The 21,153-nt window shown below is 46.4% G+C and overlaps 1 protein-coding gene across 1 annotated transcript in view; it reads left to right on the forward strand.

Annotated features, from left to right (window-relative positions):
* NVL (nuclear VCP like) overlaps positions 1–21,153 on the forward strand; it is a 97,107-nt gene that overhangs the window by 10,261 nt on the left and 65,693 nt on the right. Inside the window, exons 5-12 of the mRNA XM_059412921.1 lie at positions 431–488; positions 1,689–1,943; positions 3,536–3,665; positions 3,883–3,959; positions 4,455–4,589; positions 6,650–6,751; positions 8,337–8,454; positions 12,992–13,136. Coding sequence (XP_059268904.1) covers positions 431–488; positions 1,689–1,943; positions 3,536–3,665; positions 3,883–3,959; positions 4,455–4,589; positions 6,650–6,751; positions 8,337–8,454; positions 12,992–13,136 — 1,020 coding nt within the window. The remainder of the gene's footprint in view (positions 1–430; positions 489–1,688; positions 1,944–3,535; positions 3,666–3,882; positions 3,960–4,454; positions 4,590–6,649; positions 6,752–8,336; positions 8,455–12,991; positions 13,137–21,153) is intronic.

The raw sequence follows: 21,153 nt of genomic DNA on the forward strand, positions 1-21,153 counted from the left end.
ATTGTCCATTGAAGGGCATCTTGGTTCTTTGCATAGTTCGGCGACTATGGCCATTGCTGCTACGAACATTGGGGTACACATGGCCCTTTTCGCTACATCTCTATCTTTGGGGTAAATACCCAGTAGTGTCTTAGTATATTTTTTTGTTTGGGTAGTAAATTTTTTAGGATGTGGGAGAAAAGCCTTTAAAATGTTTCTTTTCGGGGCACCTGGGTGACTCAGTGGGTTAAAGCCTCTGCCTTTGGCTCGGGTCATGATCCCGGGGTCCTGGGATCAAGCCCCGCATCGGGCTCTCCGCTCGGCAGGGAGCCTGCTTCCTCCTCTCTCTCTGCCTGCCTCTCTGCCTACTTGTGATCTCTGTCTGTCAAATAAATAAATAAAGTCTTTAAAAAAAATTTTAAAAAATGTTTCTTTTCCTCTTCTCACTGAGGTATACTGAAAGCTATTCAGATGATGATTCAAATATGGAAGACTACCCAGATCCACAGGTAAGTCAGACATTTAATGGACCCATTTTGGTTTTTTTAAAAAATCATTATGAACACTTCTTAAAAAAATCAGTGTGGAATAGAATAAGAGACTTTGAACACCTCCATCAATAAATAATTGAAAACTTTCTATGTATAGTGTTGAAGAATTCTCCGGATGGCCATCCTTTCAGTATTTGTGTTTATGGCTTATTTTATAAGGAAGAAAAGGGGAAGAGAGTGGCCAGAAATAAGGGCATAGGGGAAGAGAAAGGGGAATTATCAGTAAAAATTGAGAAAAGGATACATTTTCTGTCAAAGAGTTGACATTTCCAAGAAGTAGGCTTTGATTGAAGGGAAATGTAGAAATAATATGCCAGATGATTTGTAACTTACTGTATTTTTTCCCTAATGGTAATTCAGTTCTTAAATTTATTAACAACGTTAGAATGATAATGAGTTCTCTCTGGTTCTGTATTGAATTGATGGGATAGTAGTGACTCTCCTTGACAACCAGCTTATTTTTACACCCGATTCTGTTGTATTTTTTTTTATTTTTAAATTTTTTTTATTATTTTATTTTTAAAAAAATATTTTTGTTTATTTATTTGACAGAGAGAGAGATCACAAGTAGGCAGAGATGGGCAGAGAGAGAGGGGAAGCAGGCTCCCCACTGAGCAGAGAGCCGAATGTGGGGTTCGATCCCAGGACCCTGAGACCATGACCTGAGCCTAAGGCAGAGGCTCAACCCACTGAACCACCCAGGTGTCCCACTGTTGTATTTTTTTTTTTAAGATTTTTATTTATTTATTTGACAGAGATCACAAGAAGGCAGAGAGAGAGGGGGAAGCAGACTCCCCACTGAACAGACAGCCTGATGCGGGGCTTGATCCCATGACCCTGGGACCATGACCCAAGCCTAAGGCAGAGGTGGCCTGAGCCACCCAGGCGCTCCCACTGTTGTATTTTTTAAAAGGGAGTTTACTTGCTTGATTTTATTTAACTTTTTATTTAACATTTATGAATTGGTGCATTAACTTGAGGTGAAGTGGGGGGACATCATTTGTGAACAGTAAATGTTTGTTTATGAAGCATCTTTTTGTGAACCCCTGTGTTTTCTGGCTGAAATGCTGTGAGAGAAGGTGGGTAGTGGAATTTACAGGTAACCAGCTTCCCATGAGTACCTTCAAGTAATTCATGCTGATGTCATGTTTCTGCCAGGCAGCAAATCACATGAACAGCTCCCTACTCTCCTTATATCGGAAAGGACATTCTGATTCTGTTTCAAGTACTCCTGAGATGGAGCCCAGAGAAACCACTGGTTCGACCCCATGGACACCTTCGGGAACAGGCTCCATCCCGTTAAAGACCCCGGCCAGAGGTTCTGAGGGAGGGTGGTTTATCGACAGAACTGGTGGAAAGATGGACCTGACAGATGAGAAGAGTAATCACAAGAAGCCAGGATCTGAGATAGAGGTATTTTTGTAGTGGAATTTTAGCCCTAAGTAGTTGGAGCACATTACCACCTTTTCATTTGAAGTAACATCAGCAGATTCTTGTGTTTCTTGAAGGGCATGGGGATTTGGAAGCATACAGAGAACGAGGTCATGTCGCCACCATTTCTGTCCAGGTCTAAGCCTTTACTACTGAAATAACCTCCCCCCAGTTTATTTTCCATACGCAGATGTCATTTTATTTGTTTAAGATTTTATTTATTTGAGAGGGAGAGCACAAAGGGAGAGGGAGATGCAGACTCCACACTGAGCAGGGAGCCCTTTGCAGGACTAGATCCCAGGACCCCGAGATCATGCCTTAGCTGATGTCAGACACTTAACTGACTGAGCCATCCAGGCACCCCACAGTTGTTGTTTTTACAAGTCAGATTGTTCCCATTCATGTATTAAAAATGGCTTTGTTCAGTCTAATCCAAGGCCTTACAGTAGCCAGGAAAATTGTGCACACGGCTACCCTACTGGCTCTTCAGTCATCTCAGCCACCGTGGCCTTGAACACCCCATGCATGCTCACCTGGGGCCTGTGCGCTTGTGCTTCTATCTGGTACTGTCCCCAGATTCCTCATATCTTCTTTCCTGTAATCTTGTCAGTGTCCTTTTCTGATGTGTAAAATATCCCGTAGTTGGATACTGACTCCAACTTTTTGACTCCCCTTCATCTCCTTTTTGTCAAGCACTTAAGACCACTTAAACTTACTGAGTAATTCTCTTGTTGGGTTTTTTTCTTTGACTTTCCTCTTTAGAACATCAGCTTCAGGGGAATAGGACCTTTGGTTTATTTAATAGTGTCTCCCTGGCTAAAATGCCGCTAATGGGGGCACCTGGGTGGCTCAGTCAGTCGAGGTCTGAATCTTGACTTTGGTTCTGGTCATGGTCTCAGGGTCCTGGTATTGAGCACAGCATAGGGCTCTGCTCTGGGCAAGGAGCCTGCTTGAGAGTCTCTCTCTCTCTCTCTGCCCCTGCCCCTACTCATGCACATGTGTGCATGCTCTCTCTCTCTCTCTCTGTCTCATTCTCTCTAAAATAAATAACTAAAATCTCAAAAATGCGTCTGACATATAGTTGTCACTTTGTTGAATTAGTGCCTAATGAGCCTTCCAAGGTGCATTTACCAGTGCGGGTTAAAAAATAGGTACTTTGGGCATGTGTTAGAGAAAGTTGGTTGTTCTGGGAGGAAGGGAAGTTAGTGCTAAACCAGTGTGTGGCTCACTTTGAGTTTAAGGTAATAACTTGAGGGAGCCTGCCCAAATGGTACACCATGAAAATACAGTGTAAGCAGTGTAAGTAGATACCCTTTTTTTTTTTTTTCTTTAAAAACCTTTCTAAGTTCCACCCAGGGATCCAGGGTCCTGGAATTGAGTCCCACATCAGGCTCCCTGTTCAGCGGGAAACCTGCTTCTCCCACTCCATCTCCCCCTGCTTGTGTTCCCTCTCTTGCTGTCTCTCTGTCAAATAAATAAAAAATAAATAAAATCTTTAAAAAAAAAAAAGGAAAGAAAGAAATACTGGTGCTGTGATTTCGAGTAGGGCATATCAAAACTTCTTTTCTTTCCAGGATTCCAAGGATGCTTCTCTTCTGGAGAGTAGTGAAAAAAGGAAAAGTAGGCTGAAGAGGAAAGGAAGCAAAAGGAAGAAAGACCTTCAGGAAGCAGATGGAGAAATCGAAGCTGTCCTGAAGCGGAAAGGTGCGCTGCGAGTCCTGGGGGGTGGGAGGGGGGCTGACCAGTGGGCTCAGGGAGTGGCGTCCTCAGTCCCAGCCCTTGTGCCTGGACCTGCCGTGTGCAGTGATGTTTGTGAGAAAAATCTTCACTGTCCCATGGACCTTGGTTTCCTTAGACATTATTCAGTAGAATTCTGAGTTACTACTGAATCACTAATCTTTTCATCTCTTTTGTGTACAAGCTAAAGCCAAGGAGCTAGAGTTACAGGTCTCCAAGGTGAAGTTTGAAGACGTCGGAGGCAATGATACGACATTAAAGGTTAGCTCGAGTGCAGAATTTTACTGAGATGGGCTTATTGCCAAACCGTTACTCCAACAAAGTCTGCCTCTTTGTTTCTGGTAGGAACTGGGGGTGAAAAGGAGTCTAGGGAGGGGAGAAGGGCAAACCCGGCTTGTACCTTCAGGGTGCTGAGGGGGAAAGAAGTGTAGTACCTTCTACTTCGCCACGACTGGAATTATAGTGTATGGAAGATATGTGTTTTGTGAGTGGTACTGTTGTGGCAGAAGTAGGAATGACAATTACTGTTCACTTAGCATCTGCTCTGTTCCACTTCCCACGCGTCATGTCCGTGATGCCGCGAGGTGGGTGCTCTGACAGCTGGGGGTGGTGGGCATGGAGAGGGTCCTCCACCGGGCACCAGAGCTGGGCTGCAGCCTTGGCTTCAGGCTAGTTGGGAGGACAGGCCGATTGCTTCCTTGGGGTTCACTCCCTCTTGGGCCGAGAAAGATGTCTTTCCTGTCTGTTCCCTGCCAGGAAGTCTGCAAGATGCTTATCCACATGCGTCACCCTGAGGTGTACTGCCACCTGGGCGCCACCCCGCCTCGCGGAGTCCTGCTGCACGGGCCACCGGGCTGCGGGAAGACCTTGCTGGCACACGCCATTGCTGGGGTGAGGTTGGTCTTTGACTCTGTGGCTTTTGGTCCTTGTGTCCTTGTTCCTCTTCGGTCAACCTGAAACAGAATCGGCATCTTCTCTGGAGGATCAATTTCTCTCCATTGTTTTTTGTTTTTTTGTTTTTAAAGATTTTATTTATCCATTGGACAGACAGTAGTAGTAGACACAAGAAGGCAGAGAGGCAGGCAGAGAGAGAGGAAGGGAAGCAGGCTACCCACTGAGCAGAGAGCCCGATGCGGGGCTCCATCCCAGGACCTTGGGATCATGACCTGAGCCGAAGGCAGAGGCTTTAACCCACTGAGCCACCCAGGTGCCCCTCTCCATTTTTTTTTTTTTTTTTTAAGATTTTATTTATTTATTTGACACACAGAGAAGGGGCACAAGCCGGGGCATCTGGGGCAGGTAGAAGGAGAGGGAGACTCCCTGCTGAGCAGGGAGCAGGGTGCGGGGCTCTAACCTAGGACCCTGAGATCATGACCTGAACCGAAGGCAGACATCTAACCACCTGAGCCACCCAGGTGCCCTCCATTTTTCTCTCCATTTTTCCCTCTTTCCTGCTGTTGTGTGCTTTAATGCAGCCAGTTACTTAGATGGCAGGGGTTGGGTGGGAAGCAAAGTGTTGTGGCTATAAACAGCCTTTTTTTTTAAACACACAATTTATGTTTTGGCTACTTTCTTTCCCTTTAAGCCAGTGCTTCTTAAAAGCAGTAAATAAGAAAATGAAGGATCGTATTGTTTTTCACAGAACTAAAGTTACTCAAAATTTCCATTCAGAGTCATATTCCTACACTTTTTTTTAAGGTTTTCTTTCTTAATTTTTAAATAATCAAGAGATCAAGAGTCAAACGCTCCATCGATTGAGCCGGCCAGGCACCCCATGTTCTTGTACTTTTTAATATGAAAATAGCATTTCTAAATGGTGATCTTAGGTGGCAAAATACAGAGATAGCAATCTTTAATCTCATCAGATTTTTCAGAAACTGTGTTGGGTGGTAAAATGCACGACATCCGAGTGACTGCAGTTTAAAGATTTTATTTATTTATTTGTCAGAGAGAGAGAGAGCGAGCACAGGCAGACAGAGTGGCAGGCAGAGTCAGAGGGAGAAGCAGGCTCCCTGCTGAGCAGAGAGCCCGATGTGGGACTCGATCCCAGGACGCTGGGATCATGACCTGAGCCGAAGGCAGCTGCTTAACCAACTGAGCCACCCAGGCGTCCCCCGAGTGACTGCAGTTTAAAGAATAGCATTTATACCTGTGACTAGTAGGTTAGTGCTCTGCACAGGGAGCTTGTTTGTACAGGAGAACCATGGGTTTGGCTCATTCGTTCCTCTGTTTTGACAAAACTATTGTGTGACCACCACGTGGCAGACACTGAAATATAGTGAGGCATATAGCAAACCCAGTCTCGTAGGAGAGGTTGCGTGAGGCCACCATCACACAAGTAAATGTCCACAGTCAGTAGCGGTCATGAATGGGAGACTCGGGGTGCGGCACATGGGTGGCATCTCTGAGGGATGTCCATGGCTGAGGCAGTGATTTTCAGAATGAGTAGGAATGTGCAGTCAGGCTGGTTATTGTGTGTTGCCGGTGGGGGGTGCAGTGCTGCGCTTGCCCCCTCCTTCATGTCGGGAGCCTGTCCTCTGACTGGTAACGGGCACCTGCCCCAGAGGCCAGGTGAGACAAGCCAGTTGTGCCAGTGGGACAGAACTGTATCGTGATCCTGCTTCTCTTTTCCAGCAGATAAATAACTGGAACTTTCTGGCTCAGCTCTAAGCAGGGGGACCTGTCTCTGGAGAGCCAAGTCCCTTTACTCAGAAGAGGTGACAGCAGGGTTGCAGAGTGCCTTTAATAAAGTGAACTCAAGTGGCAGGTGTCCAGGTGCTATGTTTGAGCAAACTGTAGATTTTTAAATAATCAGCCCAACACAAAAAGATGAAGTTGCTCAGAAAATTGGGTACTCAAACCAGGAAATTTTGAGAGAGGGACTGAATAAGGAACAGGTAGGAAAGATAAATTCTGACAACGTGATCATTCTTTAATGTGTTTCTACCCAGGAACTGGACCTCCCAATTCTGAAGGTAGCTGCCACAGAGATTGTGTCCGGAGTGTCTGGGGAGTCAGAGCAGAAGCTGAGGGAGCTGTTTGAGCAGGCCGTGGTGAGTCAGACACGCTGGGTCATCAGGTCGCCCATGGTTACGACTGAGAGCCTGCGATGGCTAAATACTTCCAACTATTCACGGGTACTGACTGTTGGCTAAACACACCTGTTTAATGTGAAGTCAGGCATAAGTGTAACTGGTGAGGAGTTTGAGGCTGTCATAGCCAATGGTTGTGTGTTGAAAATAGATTATCCTGGTCTTGTTTCCTTTCCTTTCACTTAGCAAACAGTTTGTAAGCAGTGTGAAAATTGTTCACCGTTAGGATTATCTCATTATAAAAGCAGCCATAGAAATCCAGGGTAAACTCTTCTCTACTTGCCTCTTTGAATCAGTGAAAAGAAAATCCTGTTACCAGAGAAATTATAGATTGGATTTCATCCCAGCTATAATTCCTTTTGTTAAAACATGGTTGATGGCCAACGTTCCCAATCCCTGTTACCTAATGAAGCAGCATTAGGGGGCCTGGGTCAAAGGATAAAATGGTCCAAGCAGATCCCTTGGTGCTTCTGTCCAGCTGAACTCTGATGACCATCACTTGCTCCTCCTTCCTCTTTTTCTCACTGGGTTTCCCCGTCGTGGGCAGATGCTGTTGTGCTCGCCCCCAAGACCACTGTCTGTGAGCTGACTGACTGGGTGTTGCCTACAGTCCTCGCTGCCCCTTGGCCCATGTTGTCACTGGGAGGATTGGAAGCGAGCTGGCCAGATCTTCCCTTTAGTTGCTGTGGTCCCCATGGTGTTGAGACGCCTTAGCCGGGCTGAGAGTCTGACCCTTAGCATGATCAGTGTCCCTGAAGAATTAGGAATGAGCTTGCTGGAGATTGCATGTCTCGATAATTTTATTTAAATTTTTCATATTAACCGATCCTCCTCTCTTTTTATTTGTTTTTATTGTGGTAAAATAAGTTAAACTTGCCATTTTAAACATTTTTTAAGTGTACAGTTCTGTGGTGTTAATAAATATATCCACTCACATGTTTTGTGACCATCACCCTTAACGTCTCCCCAGCCTGACCACATGCTCACTGGCCACTGGCCCACGCCCTCCCTCCCCAGCCCCCCGCTGCCACTCTGTTCCCCGTGGCTGTGGCTTTGCTCCAGGCAGTTGGTGCTTCTTTCAGAATCTCCTCTGTCCACTCTGAGCTTTGAAGAACACACGGGGAAGGTTCTGGTCATCCACAAGGCAGTACTGGGGACTCCCTTCCCTTCTTTCCTCAGTGCGTTCTTCACGGCTGGCTGCTGCTGGTTCTCTGGCTTGGCTTGTGCTCCCTCCTGGGTTGTACCTCATAGCATTGCAGATACTGCTCGCTGATGACAGAATTTCAGTAACTTGGTCACCGCAAAGCATGGGTGGATGAGAGAGTTGGAAGCTTGATAGCCTGTGTGCAGTCTCTCATTGTCCTCTCTGCGGTGACTTAAGTCATATTAAAGCAGACAGGATCATGCTGGGACCTGCCTTCTTCAGTGCTGCTCGTTGGCTGAATGGCCTGAGAACTCCAGAATTTTTTAAAACATTACATACTAAACTATGTTGCAGTGTGGGGAATGTCTTTGTGATTATCTTCTGTGATATTTTTATTTCTAGTCAAATGCACCCTGTGTCCTTTTTATTGATGAAATTGATGCTATTACCCCCAAGAGGGAAGTTGCTTCAAAAGACATGGAACGAAGAATTGTAGCCCAGCTCCTCACCTGCATGGATGGTCAGTTTAAAGTAATTCATTTTCAGATAATACGTTGTGGGTTCTTTTAATAGTGTGAGTAGCATGAGGATATAAGACGTTTGGGTGAAATAACACCGAGTAAAAAATCCTTTTCTTAAAGGATTGTATTGTTAATTTTTTGGAGTACATCTTACAGTTATTTTAATGTGTTTATGCATACATGCGAGCATACTGACATTGTTTTGCTTTGTACAGTGCTGCGATTACACCACTCACATTGTTCTAGGACTTGCTGTGTATATCTTAGTGCTCCTGAGAAATGTGGCTATTTTAATGAATTTAAATTTACCTTTTAACTCCTGCATGGTGTTCTTTAGGATGGACTTAATATATTGCATGTAAGCATTCCCGTTTTGATTGATGTTTAAGTTGTTTTGTTTTTTGGTTTACCAGAAGCTGTAGGGAATCTAAGTGGCCCTTTTTGGTGAACACATACTTTTCGAGGGTAGATACCTTAAAAATTAAGGTAATGGTTAAAGGTTACATGCTTTCAGCTTTATACGAACTGGCAAACTGCCTTCAGAAGGGTTTGCATTGTACGCTTCCCCGCCCTGTGTCCATGTCCCTCCACAACTCTGTTACCATGTTCTTATGTTTGATAGGCTGGTGGTGATGATAGAGATCTTACCTTGTTCTTTTACATTTCCCTGTTTTTGCAGGAGGTGGATCATTTTTCTTTATTTCTTGGCTCTTTGTATTACCCCAATCCCTTTCTCATCCTGTGCTTCCTGTGTAACTGAATTTTTTTTTTTTTTTTTAAGATTTTTATTTATTTGAGTGCGTGAGCACGAGAGAGTGGCAGAGGGCGAGGTAGAAGCAGGCTCCCCACTGAGCAGGGAGCCCGATGCGGGGCTCGATCCCAGGACCCTGAGACCATGACCTGAGCCAAAGGCAGAGGTTTAACCCACTGAGCCACTCAGGCACCCCTGTAACTGAATTTTTTAAAATCAATTTGAAGGAGTACTTTATTTTAATTTGTTAAGGAAGCAAATTCTTTGCCAAATACAGTATAGTTACTTTCTCCCAGTCTGTAACTTGTTTTTCAGTTTTGTTAAATTGTTTTTAGATAGAAATTTGGAGGGAAGGTAAATACACTTTTAAAACTAGATCCTGTCCACCGTGAAATAGCCTGGGGTTTACATTCACAAGATACATTGAAGTAGTATGGATTTGGAGCTCCTTGTGGTGCTGGTTGCAGGTTGCTTAGTCTGCTGTTTTATTTTCGTGTAAAATTTTCTTGTCATGTTTTGAGGCCTCTGTTCTGAATTCCCGTATTAAAGGTATATTGTTACCATAAGATAGGTGGTTCCCTAAGAAGGGGAGAGACCCCAGGAGGCATACTGAGGCACAATGCTTATCCCATGATGGTAGAAGCTTTCTGATTTCAGAGATTTTACAATCTGGAAGAAAGGAACAAGTACCGGGCCTAAGCAGATTACCCATTACTAGAACTTTACTGACATTTGGGGTTAGTTGGGGTTTCTGGTGTGTCTCTGTGTATGTTTTAGGGTCTTCTCTGTGAACAGAGTAGAGAAAGCAGTCAACAGTTCGATGGACACAGTCGTGCCACAAGTAGTCTGTCCCAGGTGGTGGTTTTTCCCCTGTAGTTTGAGAATTTTATGAAATACTAATTCAGAGTTTACAAATTTGAATTTTAATAATTTAAAACTTTTAAGTAAATTGTTTTGAATTAGGTAATAATGAGGCCACTTAAGAGCTAATTTTACCTAATTTCAAAAAAACTTAAAACTCAGGCATAATTTTAATTATTAGGAGCTGGAAAGTATCTTAAAATATGATCTTGTCCATGAGGAAAGTAATGCACAGGGAGCCAGGGCCCAGTGTATACAGTGGGTCATCAGCAAAGCCTGGGCTCCAGAATTCTACATACACATGTACGGCTAATAGGCTACCCACAAATGTGTGCTTTGTTTAGGAGAGCTGATGCCCCATAAACAGGTTTTACTTTGCGTGGCAAGAAGTAAGACTTTGCTTTTTCCACAATATTCCAAAATTCAAACTTGTGGCTAACGTAATGTCAGTTTATCATGATCACGTCATACTGGTGAAAAGGGAGAAGAAGAATGGGATTTATCTTGAAGCTATTGACAGGAGGGGGTGGCCAGTCCTCTCTGAGGTCTGATTTTTATCTTTTATGCAACAGGAAAAAATAGCATTTTGACATTCGTGCTTCTATTACTGCCTGTTGATTACCTGTGGAAGGGTATTTTTCATGACGGAGGCTTTCAGATTCCCACAACTGTTCCCACTGAGTTCTGTTACTAACCCCTGATACACTCAGCTTGCATCCCTGAGACGACAGTGTCTGAGTGACCCAACCTGGAAGAAGGAAGGGAATTCCTAGGTCGTTGTCGTAGCCGTGGGCATTAGACCCATTTAACCAGCCAGGGAGCGGCTTTGGCTCCATGCCAGCCTCAGTGCTGGGCACTCAGCATAGGCACGACTCCGTGGGAAGCATGTGTGCTGCTCATGATTATAATGTGCCGTCTCGTTTCCTTCAAGTTTTTCTCGCTTGTTCAGTGACTCTCACAGTGTGAATCTCTTCCTTGAGCTTTTATGCAGTTTTCAGAAAGTTTTTTTCTTTTAAGACTTTATTTATTTATTTGACACAGAGAAATCACAAGTAGGCAAAGAGGCAGGCAGAGAGAGGGGGAAGCAGGCTCTCTGCTGAGCAGAGAGCCTGATGTGGGGCTTGATCCCAGGACCCTGAGACCATGACCTGAGCTGAAGGCAGAGGCTTAACCCTCTGAACCACCCAGGTGCCCCAAGATTCTGAAAGTTTTTAAGAGCTTTCCTGTCTCACTCAAACTGACCACCTTGTGCCTCTTTTCTCAACCCAAAATCTGTCAAAGGAGTAGCTGCTGTCTGCTAAGTACAAGCTTGTGTTAGCAGTCTACAGTACACTCCCTTCACTACATATCTGTCCCTGACGTTTTACTGAGGCTACTCCTGGGACAGTCGTGGGGGAACCTCTGTTGGCCACATTTGGTGGCTTTCAGTGCTCATCTGTCTGAACTTCTGTTCAGTAGTTTCTTTGTCTAAAAACTACCTGTTCCAGGGGTGGCAGGTGTTGCCTGAGGGGCCGACTACACCCTAGTGCCTGGCACACAGTGAGCCCCCAGCAAGCGTCCGTACAGTGGTTCTCCAGAGCCTTTGCGCCTGTCGGCTGCCTCGCCCTGGGCATTGTTGGCACACATGGCTTGAGCACGGGCGCTGTCTTTTCTGTCCTTGACCTGTCTGTCCGGCTGCTCCTTAGCTGTTCCCTGCCGTGCCTGCCTCTGTCCCCTGTCCCTCAGACAGAGGTGGTCTATAAGGCTTCCCACTCAGACTTCTCCTCTGCCTTCTGCCCGTTTCCTAGCTGTCTGATGAGCAGCACTTCAGCAAACAAAAACTATCTGTAATCTCAGTTTCTAATCAGCATCGACTCCTCTTCCCCCTGCCGGATACCCCATGCTCCGTGCGCTCGGGCCAGACCCGCTTCCCTTCTCTGTCCTTCTGCCCTCGCCCTTCATGCCCTTCGAGGGGAATCACTTAGTGCCTTAGGCCGCCTGTGCAGCCTCACCCTGCAAGGGGCCTCTCCCCCTTCTCCCCTGTGTTCCTGCCTCATTGTCTCCTCTGTCCCCTGATGGCTGCCATCAGATAACGCTGAGCTCTCCTCTACTCTCTTCCTCTCTACTCTTAGAATTGTCTTTCCAACACACACCCCTTCTCAGAAAAACTTTCTCTGGCTTCCTGTGGGCTAAGGAATATTCTACAGATTCCTCATGACTCAGCCATGAAGGTACTGAATTAGGATCTTCCTGCCTTCTTACCTGTGAGGAGTGCGACCTCAGACCTCAGGTCAGACCTCTGCTGGTCTACCCTGGCTTAGTGGAGAAGAATGAGAGAGAAATAACACTCAGGAAGGACACACGCTGGACCCTGCACTCTGCCATTCCTGAAACTGTCTCTAGATGATGCCAGAGCAACTGAAGACTGTAGTGTGTACCCCTCCCCCCACACCCAGGTATCCACGCCACACGGCTGTTTGGAGACCTGCACTTTGCATTCTCGCCCAGTCTGCCCGCTGCCGGGCAGCCCCCCTCTGAGCTCAGCACGTGTGCCTGTGCCTCTGCTGTCACTCACACACTCTGTTCAGGCAGAACTTCAGTCACTTGGGTCTGCTTATGAATATCCTCTTTCCCTGAATGTAGCCTCTTCTGTGAAACTGTGCTGTCTTCCATTGTCTCACTGCGACGCTGTTTCTACCCATCACCATGCGTCACAAGATTTGTCCTATGGGTTTCTCAATACACTGTGAGCTGCTTGAGGACAATGTGTATTTATCCTCCTCTTGTCTTCCATGTAACAGACAATTAGTAAATGTCAGCTTTGTATGTATATTGCCGTCAAAACATGTACTGCTCTCTAACTACTCAGGTGACTTATGGAAGTGCTGTTGTCCGCCACCCGGGGTGTCTTGTTCGCTGCTCACCCTGTGTCTGCTTCTTATCAGATCTGAACACCATGGCCACGACGGCCCGGGTCCTCGTCATTGGAGCCACCAACCGACCAGATGCTTTAGACCCTGCTTTGAGACGTGCAGGAAGGTTCGACCGAGAGATATGCCTAGGGATCCCAGATGAAGCCTCCAGGGAAAGGTACACTCTTGGAAGATGAAGTTTATGTGTCGCTGTGTTGTCTGAATGGAGTGGTTTGGAAACGAGGGCTGAGAAGTACCACATAGCCTTTTCTTTCTCTCTTCGTTTCTGTGCCAGTAACATTGATTTGGAATCCATGGCTGGTGTCACTTAGTCGGGCGATCGGCAGAGGAACAACATGGGGAGCTGTGGAGTGGAGCTGTGCTCCCTGTCCCATGCGGAGGTTACATCGAGCACACACTCTCACCTGTTGCGCTAACCTGCTTAAGACACAGGGTTTGCAACAGAAGTTAGCCAGAGAGCTGAAAGCCATGTGTGTTCATTTGAAGACCAGCCTGTCCTAGTTGGGGGGGTGGGGGGTAGGGAATGTGAGTGTTCGTGGAGCAAAGAAAGCTCCAGCAGCATCTCAGTAAGCAAAGGCCACACAGGAGGCACTGATGAGGCCAGGGAGCAGGAATCTAGCAGAGAGGTCTTCTGTAAGAGTGGATTCCTCGTGGCTTTTGGCTCCGGGTTAGTGACACTGATGTTGGCGCCGTGGTCCCCAGCAGCTTTCGGGAAGAGTGGTGTGTAGGGAGAGGGGACTGTCACGGGAGGGCAGGAAGCTCAGGGGATGCAGGGCAAGGAGGTGCTCATAAGGCATGTGGGTGGGAGAGAGGGTGGGGAGGAACGCATCACCCCTTCTCCTTCCCAGCTCCTCAATCCTTCAGCCTTAGATTGTTGACCAGATCCTTCCTCAGCAGCTGTAGTCCCAGTCAGGCACATGCTGATTACGTTCCCACACATGTGGTCTTCCATAGTCACTCAGGTGTTCAGGTTCATCTGCTCGTGTTTAAGCCCACAGCATGGTGATATTTAAGATTTCAGTGGTTCTTACTTATTTGGCAAACATGCTGAGCATATGGCGTGTGCAGATACCACTGTGGAGGGCGAGATGACCAATGCAGAGAAGTACGAGTCCTTGCTTTCAGGACGCATCCAATCCGGTAAGAATTCTAGAAGTCAGGCCTGTGTTCTGCCTCAAGCCTTAGTTTCGCCCACGGCCCAACCTACATAGAGACATAGACACAGTGGGGCCTATCTTCGCTGCTGGATAAAATGTCTGTTCTCTGCCCAGTGTCCCTGATCAACAGAGTCCTTAAACACTTTTGTTGATGGCCGTATTTTGAAAAATTTGAAGCCACAGATAAGTTGAAAGAATAGTATGATTAGGGTCTGTATGCCCTCCAGCTGAATTCACCCCTTGCTAGAACTGTCCACTCTTGTCTTTAGCCTTGGGAAAAAACACGTATATTTGTGTGTGTACCTTTTTTTTTTTAATTTGCCAAGCCATTTGAAGGATAGTTGGAGACATGATGACACTTCAGCTATAAGTCCTCCGATGGGACTGTCATTCTGTGTCACACCATTTCACATCCTTCCAGGAAATTTGATATTGACACAATGATAATATCTCACTGTGTAATCTGTTCTGATTTTCCAGTTGCCCCAAGAATGTCCCTTTTTAGTTGTTTGTGTTTCATCTAGACTCCACTCTGGGATCAAGCCCGGCTGAGTCCATGTGACCCTATAACCTTAGCCTGCCTCCTCGGGGAGGAAGTGTTTTCATAACATTGGCATTTTCTGGGTGCTGCGAAATTTGAACATTCCCAGTTATTTCCTCCTGATGACACTCAGGTTAGACACTTTGGGCAGGAATACTGCCTGGGCGGTGAGGTGTTCTCAGCATCATGTCAGGAGGCTCACAGTGTCACTTCGTGCCATCATTGGTCGTGTTAGGTCCGATTGCTCCGTTAGGAAGTTTGTCAGTGTTTCCTCCTGTAAAGTTGCCTTTTTCTTGTCCACTTAATAAATGGAAACCTGACATTTCTAGTATCTGCAGTAACTATGGCTAGCTTTGTCAGTTTGTCCAAACTCCACTGTAGACTCCTACTCAGTGCTGTGGTGTTCACGGCAGTGTTTCACGTAGGCCAGGCGCTCTGGCTTAGTCCCGGGCTTAAGTGTCTGCTGTGCTTAAAGCCAGCTGGGGAGACTAGGGTTCAAAGCCTGAAAGACGGTAGCTCTTGAGTAGAATCATGAGTGAGACTCTTATAAGGCAGTGCAGTTAGAAATATCATTTTTATTCTGGTTAAAAAAAAAACATAAAATTTACCATCTGAACTAGTTTTAACAGTACAGTTTAGTAATACTAACTTGATCCAGTTTGTAGCAAATTTCTAGAACTTTGCAACTTGCAATTTCACTGTGGAAAATTAACATTCATTGCCCCTTACACACCCATTACTCCTCCTATGAAAGAGTATTTCTTTTTCTTTCCTGCGATTTTATCATTATTAGTACTTAAAGGTTGATTGATTGGAGAGAGAGATAGAGACCACAACCCTGAGATCATGAGCTGAACTGAAATCAAGAGTCAAACGCTCAACTGAATGAGCCACCCAGGGCTTTCCTAAGATTTTATTATTTTTTAGCAATCTCTACACCCTTCGTGGGGCTCAAACTCAAAACCCTGAGATCAAGAGTCAGACGCTCCACCAACTGAGCCAGCCAGGTGCCCCAAGAAAGAGTATTTCTTTTTTTTTTTTTTTTTAATATTTTTTATTTATTTGATAGACAAAGATCACAAGTAGGCAGAGAGGCAGGCAGAGAGAGAGAGGAAGGGAAGCAGGCTCCCTACTGAGTAGAGAGCCCGATGTGGGACTCTATCCCAGGACCCCGGGATCATGACCTGAGCCGAAGGCAGAGGCTTCAACCCACTGAGCCACCCAGGCGCCCCAAGAAAGAGTATTTCTGATTTGAGTCTTCGACAAAGGCAGAATACAGTTTTCTTATTTTTGTATTTGTGCCTAGCTCTGAGTGCAAAAATAAAGCAGTTATATTATCATCTGCAAGTGCTAATACCTTAAATTCTAAGGTGGGGAAAATATATAAATAGAATTGAGGTATGTCAGTGTTTGTATCACTAGTTCTTAGAAGGTCATTGATTGAGGAAATACTTCAGCACCTTTTGTGTACAAAGGAGGGAGGCAGAGTGGTTGGCATTTCAGTCACTAGTGTGAGTGATTAGAACAATGTGTACAAAAAGGAAAAAATAGGATGTATCAAGCAAAGCATGCCGGTCTGGGGGTTCTTAAAGGCTTCTCCGAGGAAGCTGAGATGTTAAGGATAATAGCGATGAACAGATCACGTAATGATAGATTATTCCAGGTAGGCCCTGAGGTGACTGAACTCAGTGAGTGCGGGGACCTGGAAGAACACTGAGACTGTAGAAGAGATAAGGTGTCGAAAGGCTGTCAAGGAATGCAGAAGGCACTTTACATACCCTTGTTAAGGATTTTGGATTTCTCTGTGAGTGGTGAGAAGGAATTAAAGCAGTTCAGTTATGTAGGACAGTGATGGAAAGAGATTTTTTATTTTGAAAAGATAACTGTAGCTACAATGTGAAGAATGAATGAAAGAAGAGTGAGAATGGGTTCTGGTGGTCCAGGGAGGGGCCTGTTGTAATATCCAGATGAGATGGCATTGGGATTAAGGAGGTGGGAGGGTAGGTCATAACTGGAGCATGGATAGAGCACAGCTGGGGGGAGGGCATTGCCTGGTGTGGGGAGCGTGGATACGGCACAGCTGGGGGGTTGTCTGGTAGGGGAGTGTAGATAGGGCACAGCTGGGAGTTGCCTGGTGATCAGAGCATGGATGGGGCACTGATTGGGGGAGTTCCTGGGGGCACAGCTGGGGAGTGCTTGGTGGTTGGAGTGTGGATGGGGCACAACTGCGATAATCTGAGACATTTAGCAAGTAGAGCCAGTATGTTGCATTTCTTGGCAGAAGGAATGCGTGGAAGGTGGGGGCTGTGATGGAGCAGGAGGGAATATTCCCAGGTTGCTGTGGTTTTCTCTGAGGGGTAAGAAGTAGTGGAGGTGTTAGAGGAGGATTTGGGGAGAGCTGGAGCTGATCCGGGCAGCTGGGCTGGATGTGCTTGCAGGCTGTTCAAGTGGAGATGTCAGCTTGGCAACTGGATGAGTCAGGAGCTCTAAGGAGGTACAAATTGGGGAATTATCAGCATACTGAAGGCAGCTGAAGTTCTGTGAGTAGAGCAGATTAGCTGGAGTGCGAGAACCAGAGGTCGGAGGTCCGGGGGCAGGGTTAGGATCCAGAGGGAGCCGCTGGAGTGCTGGAGAGAGGAGAATGTGCGTCATGGGAGTGAGGGGACGTGAGTGTTCCCTGCAGGAGGGACTAATGAGAGCTCAGGAGGGCAGGGCTGGAGCACCGTTGTTAGAGTTGAGCACCTAGCTCAAATGAGCTATCTGAGAGCTCATGAATAGGCTGATCAGGCAGCATCCTGGTTGAGTGGTTAAGTGAGTGGTGGAAAGAGAAGGAATAAGTGAGCAGACTTTCATGATTCCGCAAAGGGAGGTGTGGACATGAAGGGGGAGAGGGAGGTAGTGGCCGTGCAAGGGGTATTGGGGTGTTGGGGGTGGGATAGGAGAAACCAGAGTACCTTGGAATGCTTTGGAAAGGAGCAAGTAGGAGGAATGGGGAATGGGAGCCCAGGCAGGTGCTGGCTGCAGTGCAAGGGCTCTTCCAGTGGAGCAGTTGCAGAGGGAAGGGGGGTGCAGGCCACAGAGCTTGTGGCTGTGGTACTTGGAAAACGGTGTTTTCTCCATGAATCCAGCAGTGAGATCATCTGATGAAAGTCAGGCAGGTGACCTGTAGAGGCTAAAGGAGGGTGAAGGCCTGCAGTTATGTTCTTGGATGATTTGAAATGAGCCAGCTAGGATAATGGGATTTTTTGGTGGTGTTTAGGATTGGGGTGTAGAATGGTACCTAAGCCTCATCTTGGAGTTTTTTTCCTCCCCAGGAGTGCTCCCCAGGCTAGGAGGGAGCCGAGATTTAGAATTTAAGAAAGGAAATAGAGGCCCTGGGGTCTAAAAGTTGTAGAAAGAGGAGCACCTGCTGAGGAGGGGCGAGCTCAGGGATCTGTCAAGGTCCAGAGCAGATCTGGGGGAAACAGGGGACTGAGTGCGAGGGCCTCGAGCATGTGATCTCAGAGGTTGAGACAGCTCTGCTGTGCGTCCCTGTACCTTTCCCTAGAGAGCTGACGTTTTCTAGCTTTCGTTGTTTACTTGTAATAAAGGAAAAATGGTAACAGTGCCTCGTTTTATTTATAAGATGGTAGGGGACCTTAACTTTGAAAGGCTTCTTGTAAGGACTGCATTAACGTACCTAGCACAGCCTCCAACATGTAGGAATCCTAAGGTAGCTGTTGATGTTTTCCTGGACTTTAAAAGCATTTTTTTTTTTTTAAAGATTTTATTTATTTATTTGACAGAGAGAGATCACAAGTAGATGGAGAGGCAGGCAGAGAGAGAGAGAGAGAGAGAGAGAGAGAAGCAGGCTCCCTGCTGAGCAGAGAGCCCGATGTGGGACTCGATCCCAGGACCCTGAGATCACGACCCGAGCCGAAGGCAGCGGCTCAACCCACTGAGCCACCCAGGCGCCCCTAAAAGCATTTTGTTACAGAAAATTCCAGTGTACACGAAACAGTCTGGTAGAACTGTTCAGTTTCTGTTGCTGCAGAACAAACCACTGCAAAATTTCATGGCTTTCAACAATAGTCATTTTATTGTCTCTCACAAGTCCCATGGGTAAAGAATTTAGGTTCTGTGTGTGGTTGCAGAGACGGTAGCTGGAACTCCGAGCCACAGGGTTGAGCTTATTAGTGCACCTGCTACCTGTCTATGTGTCTGTCCCCTCTTCCCCGTCTGTGTGGCACCCATCATGGGACCCTGTGGGCTTCCTTGGAGCCAGGAGGACTCGGGGTGGTAGGATTCTTGCTGGGCAGTTCCTCAGCCTCCATTCCACTGCCCTGTGCTGTTGAACAGCCACAGGGCTAAGCCCAGACTCGGGGAGAGGGGCCAGAGTGCCCACCTCCCAGTGAGAGGAGGCTCAAGAACTTAACAGACATTCTTTAAAACTCTCAGGACAGTGAACCCTATGTCTTGTCATGTTATGATCATTTCAGTCTTGTTCTATCTAGCCCCCACTTTTTTTCCTGGAGCGTTTTAAAAGCAAAATCCAGGCAGTGTGTCGTTCCATCTGTAAATACTTCAGTGTCTCATGGATAAAGACTTTTTATTTAACTTCCATGCAGTGGTGTTATAAACATCACAAATAATTCTTTAATGTACCTGATATCCAAACCATAGCCACAGGTTTGAAGTGTGTAATTGCGTTACAAATTCTGAGTATAATTGTATTTAGCATTTTCATTTCTCCTCTGTATAAATATTATTCCCTGCTAACCTAAGTCCTGTATCAGGATCATACAACCTTTCTTTACCATTTTAACTTTTCTGGAATTCATAATTGTATTTTTTTCATTTGCTAACCCTTTTTCACTTCTCTGTTTCCTCCAGGCATCTGGAGGAAAGTTCCTCCGCAACTTTTTCACATTCTCTGTTTCCTCCAGGCATCTCTGTATGTGTGCCTGTGTGTTTCGGTCTGTCCTGTGCCTTATATCACAGGGAGAGGCAGTGAGACACATGGGTAAAGTCCAAGCAACTGTACCTGCTGTGTTGGGAGTCCTGACCTGTGATGGATTAGTATCATTTCCTGTGGGTGCTTTGCTCGAGTGGCAGACTGGGGCCGACCATTCTGTTCTAAGGGTGAGGCTGATGGGACACCTCTGATGGGAGGTTTTTTGTTTGTTGTTTGTTTGTTTTTAAAATTTTATTTATTTATTTGAGCGAGAATGAGAGAGAGAGCCAGAATGAGACAGGAGAGGATCAGAGGGAGAAGCAGACTCCCTGCGAAGCAAGGAGCCCGATACAGGACTTGATCCTGGGACTCTAGGATCATGACCTGAGCCGAAGGCAGTTGCCCAACCAACTGAGCCACCCAGGTGCCCAAGTGGTAGCAGTTTTGTTGAAGCCCGAGTATCACTATAAAGCAGTCAGGTGATACTAGTTGTCATTTCAGCTAGATAATGCCACATGTCCACTTCCCTAGATGCTTTTTTGTTGAGGCGCTTCAGGTTTTTTCAGAAACAGACATTGAGGCAGCACCGTGGGCTGCAGGTCTTGCGGTTGTAGTTGTTGGACTCCTGACACGAGCAGGGGAAGGAGTGAGGGATCGCACACCCCATTTTCCTGGTGGATGGGGCTTGTGGTCGTCCACACACCCAGATCTCTCCTCTCCTGCTTTAGGCTCGGTGGAGAGCACACTCTGGGGATTCCTGCTGGCTGCAGGCATGCACATGGTATGGGGTCTTAGTGCTTCTCACGTGGGCTGTCCAGAACTTGCTGGTTTGGTTCTCCGCTATGGCCCCCGTTTCTGCCGCCCAGCCCTTGGGTGCCTCCATTTCCTGCTTTCTGGGGCTCGCCAGACAAATCTCTTCCCTTCTCATTAGTGCACCTTTCTGAGGAAGGTCAATCTGACTTTGTCCCCTCTCCTAGGTCATTTATCATCCACTTCATTTATCATTTATCATCCACTTCATTTATCATTTATCTGTCCACTTCATTTCTTCATAAGTGGCTGTTCTCTTGGCCTGTGCTGATAAAAATAAATGACTGAATAAAGAAATAAAAGGCAAGCCTCTGGTGCAGAATTCCAGATGATTTATTAGGATGTACTGAGAAGGAGTGGAGTCTGACTCCCTGCACCTCAAACGGGAGCTGGGCATAGTACAGTGTGGAAGAGGGAAGGGCTAACCTCACGGCAGAGACCCTGCCAGACAGCATCCAGCCTGCTCAGGGTTCACATCCCAGTGGGGAGGGGTGTGGATGACACTCCACCTCTGTGCTCTTCTTCCCGACAATACATTAACTTAGTCTGATCACCATAAAAATATCAGACTAATCCCGCCAAGGGGTCCTCTACAAAATTCTGGGCCAGTAATCCTCAACATTACCAGTAGTAGTAGGATAGCAGTGTGAGGTGTAGTGAACTCTGTACTATCTTTGCAATAATTCGGTACATCTAAAACTTCAAAAATAACAGGTGAATTTTTAAAAAATGA

This window comes from Mustela nigripes, chromosome 10, assembly GCF_022355385.1.
Source record: "Mustela nigripes isolate SB6536 chromosome 10, MUSNIG.SB6536, whole genome shotgun sequence".
In the NCBI taxonomy this organism is placed as follows: Eukaryota; Metazoa; Chordata; class Mammalia; order Carnivora; family Mustelidae; genus Mustela; species Mustela nigripes.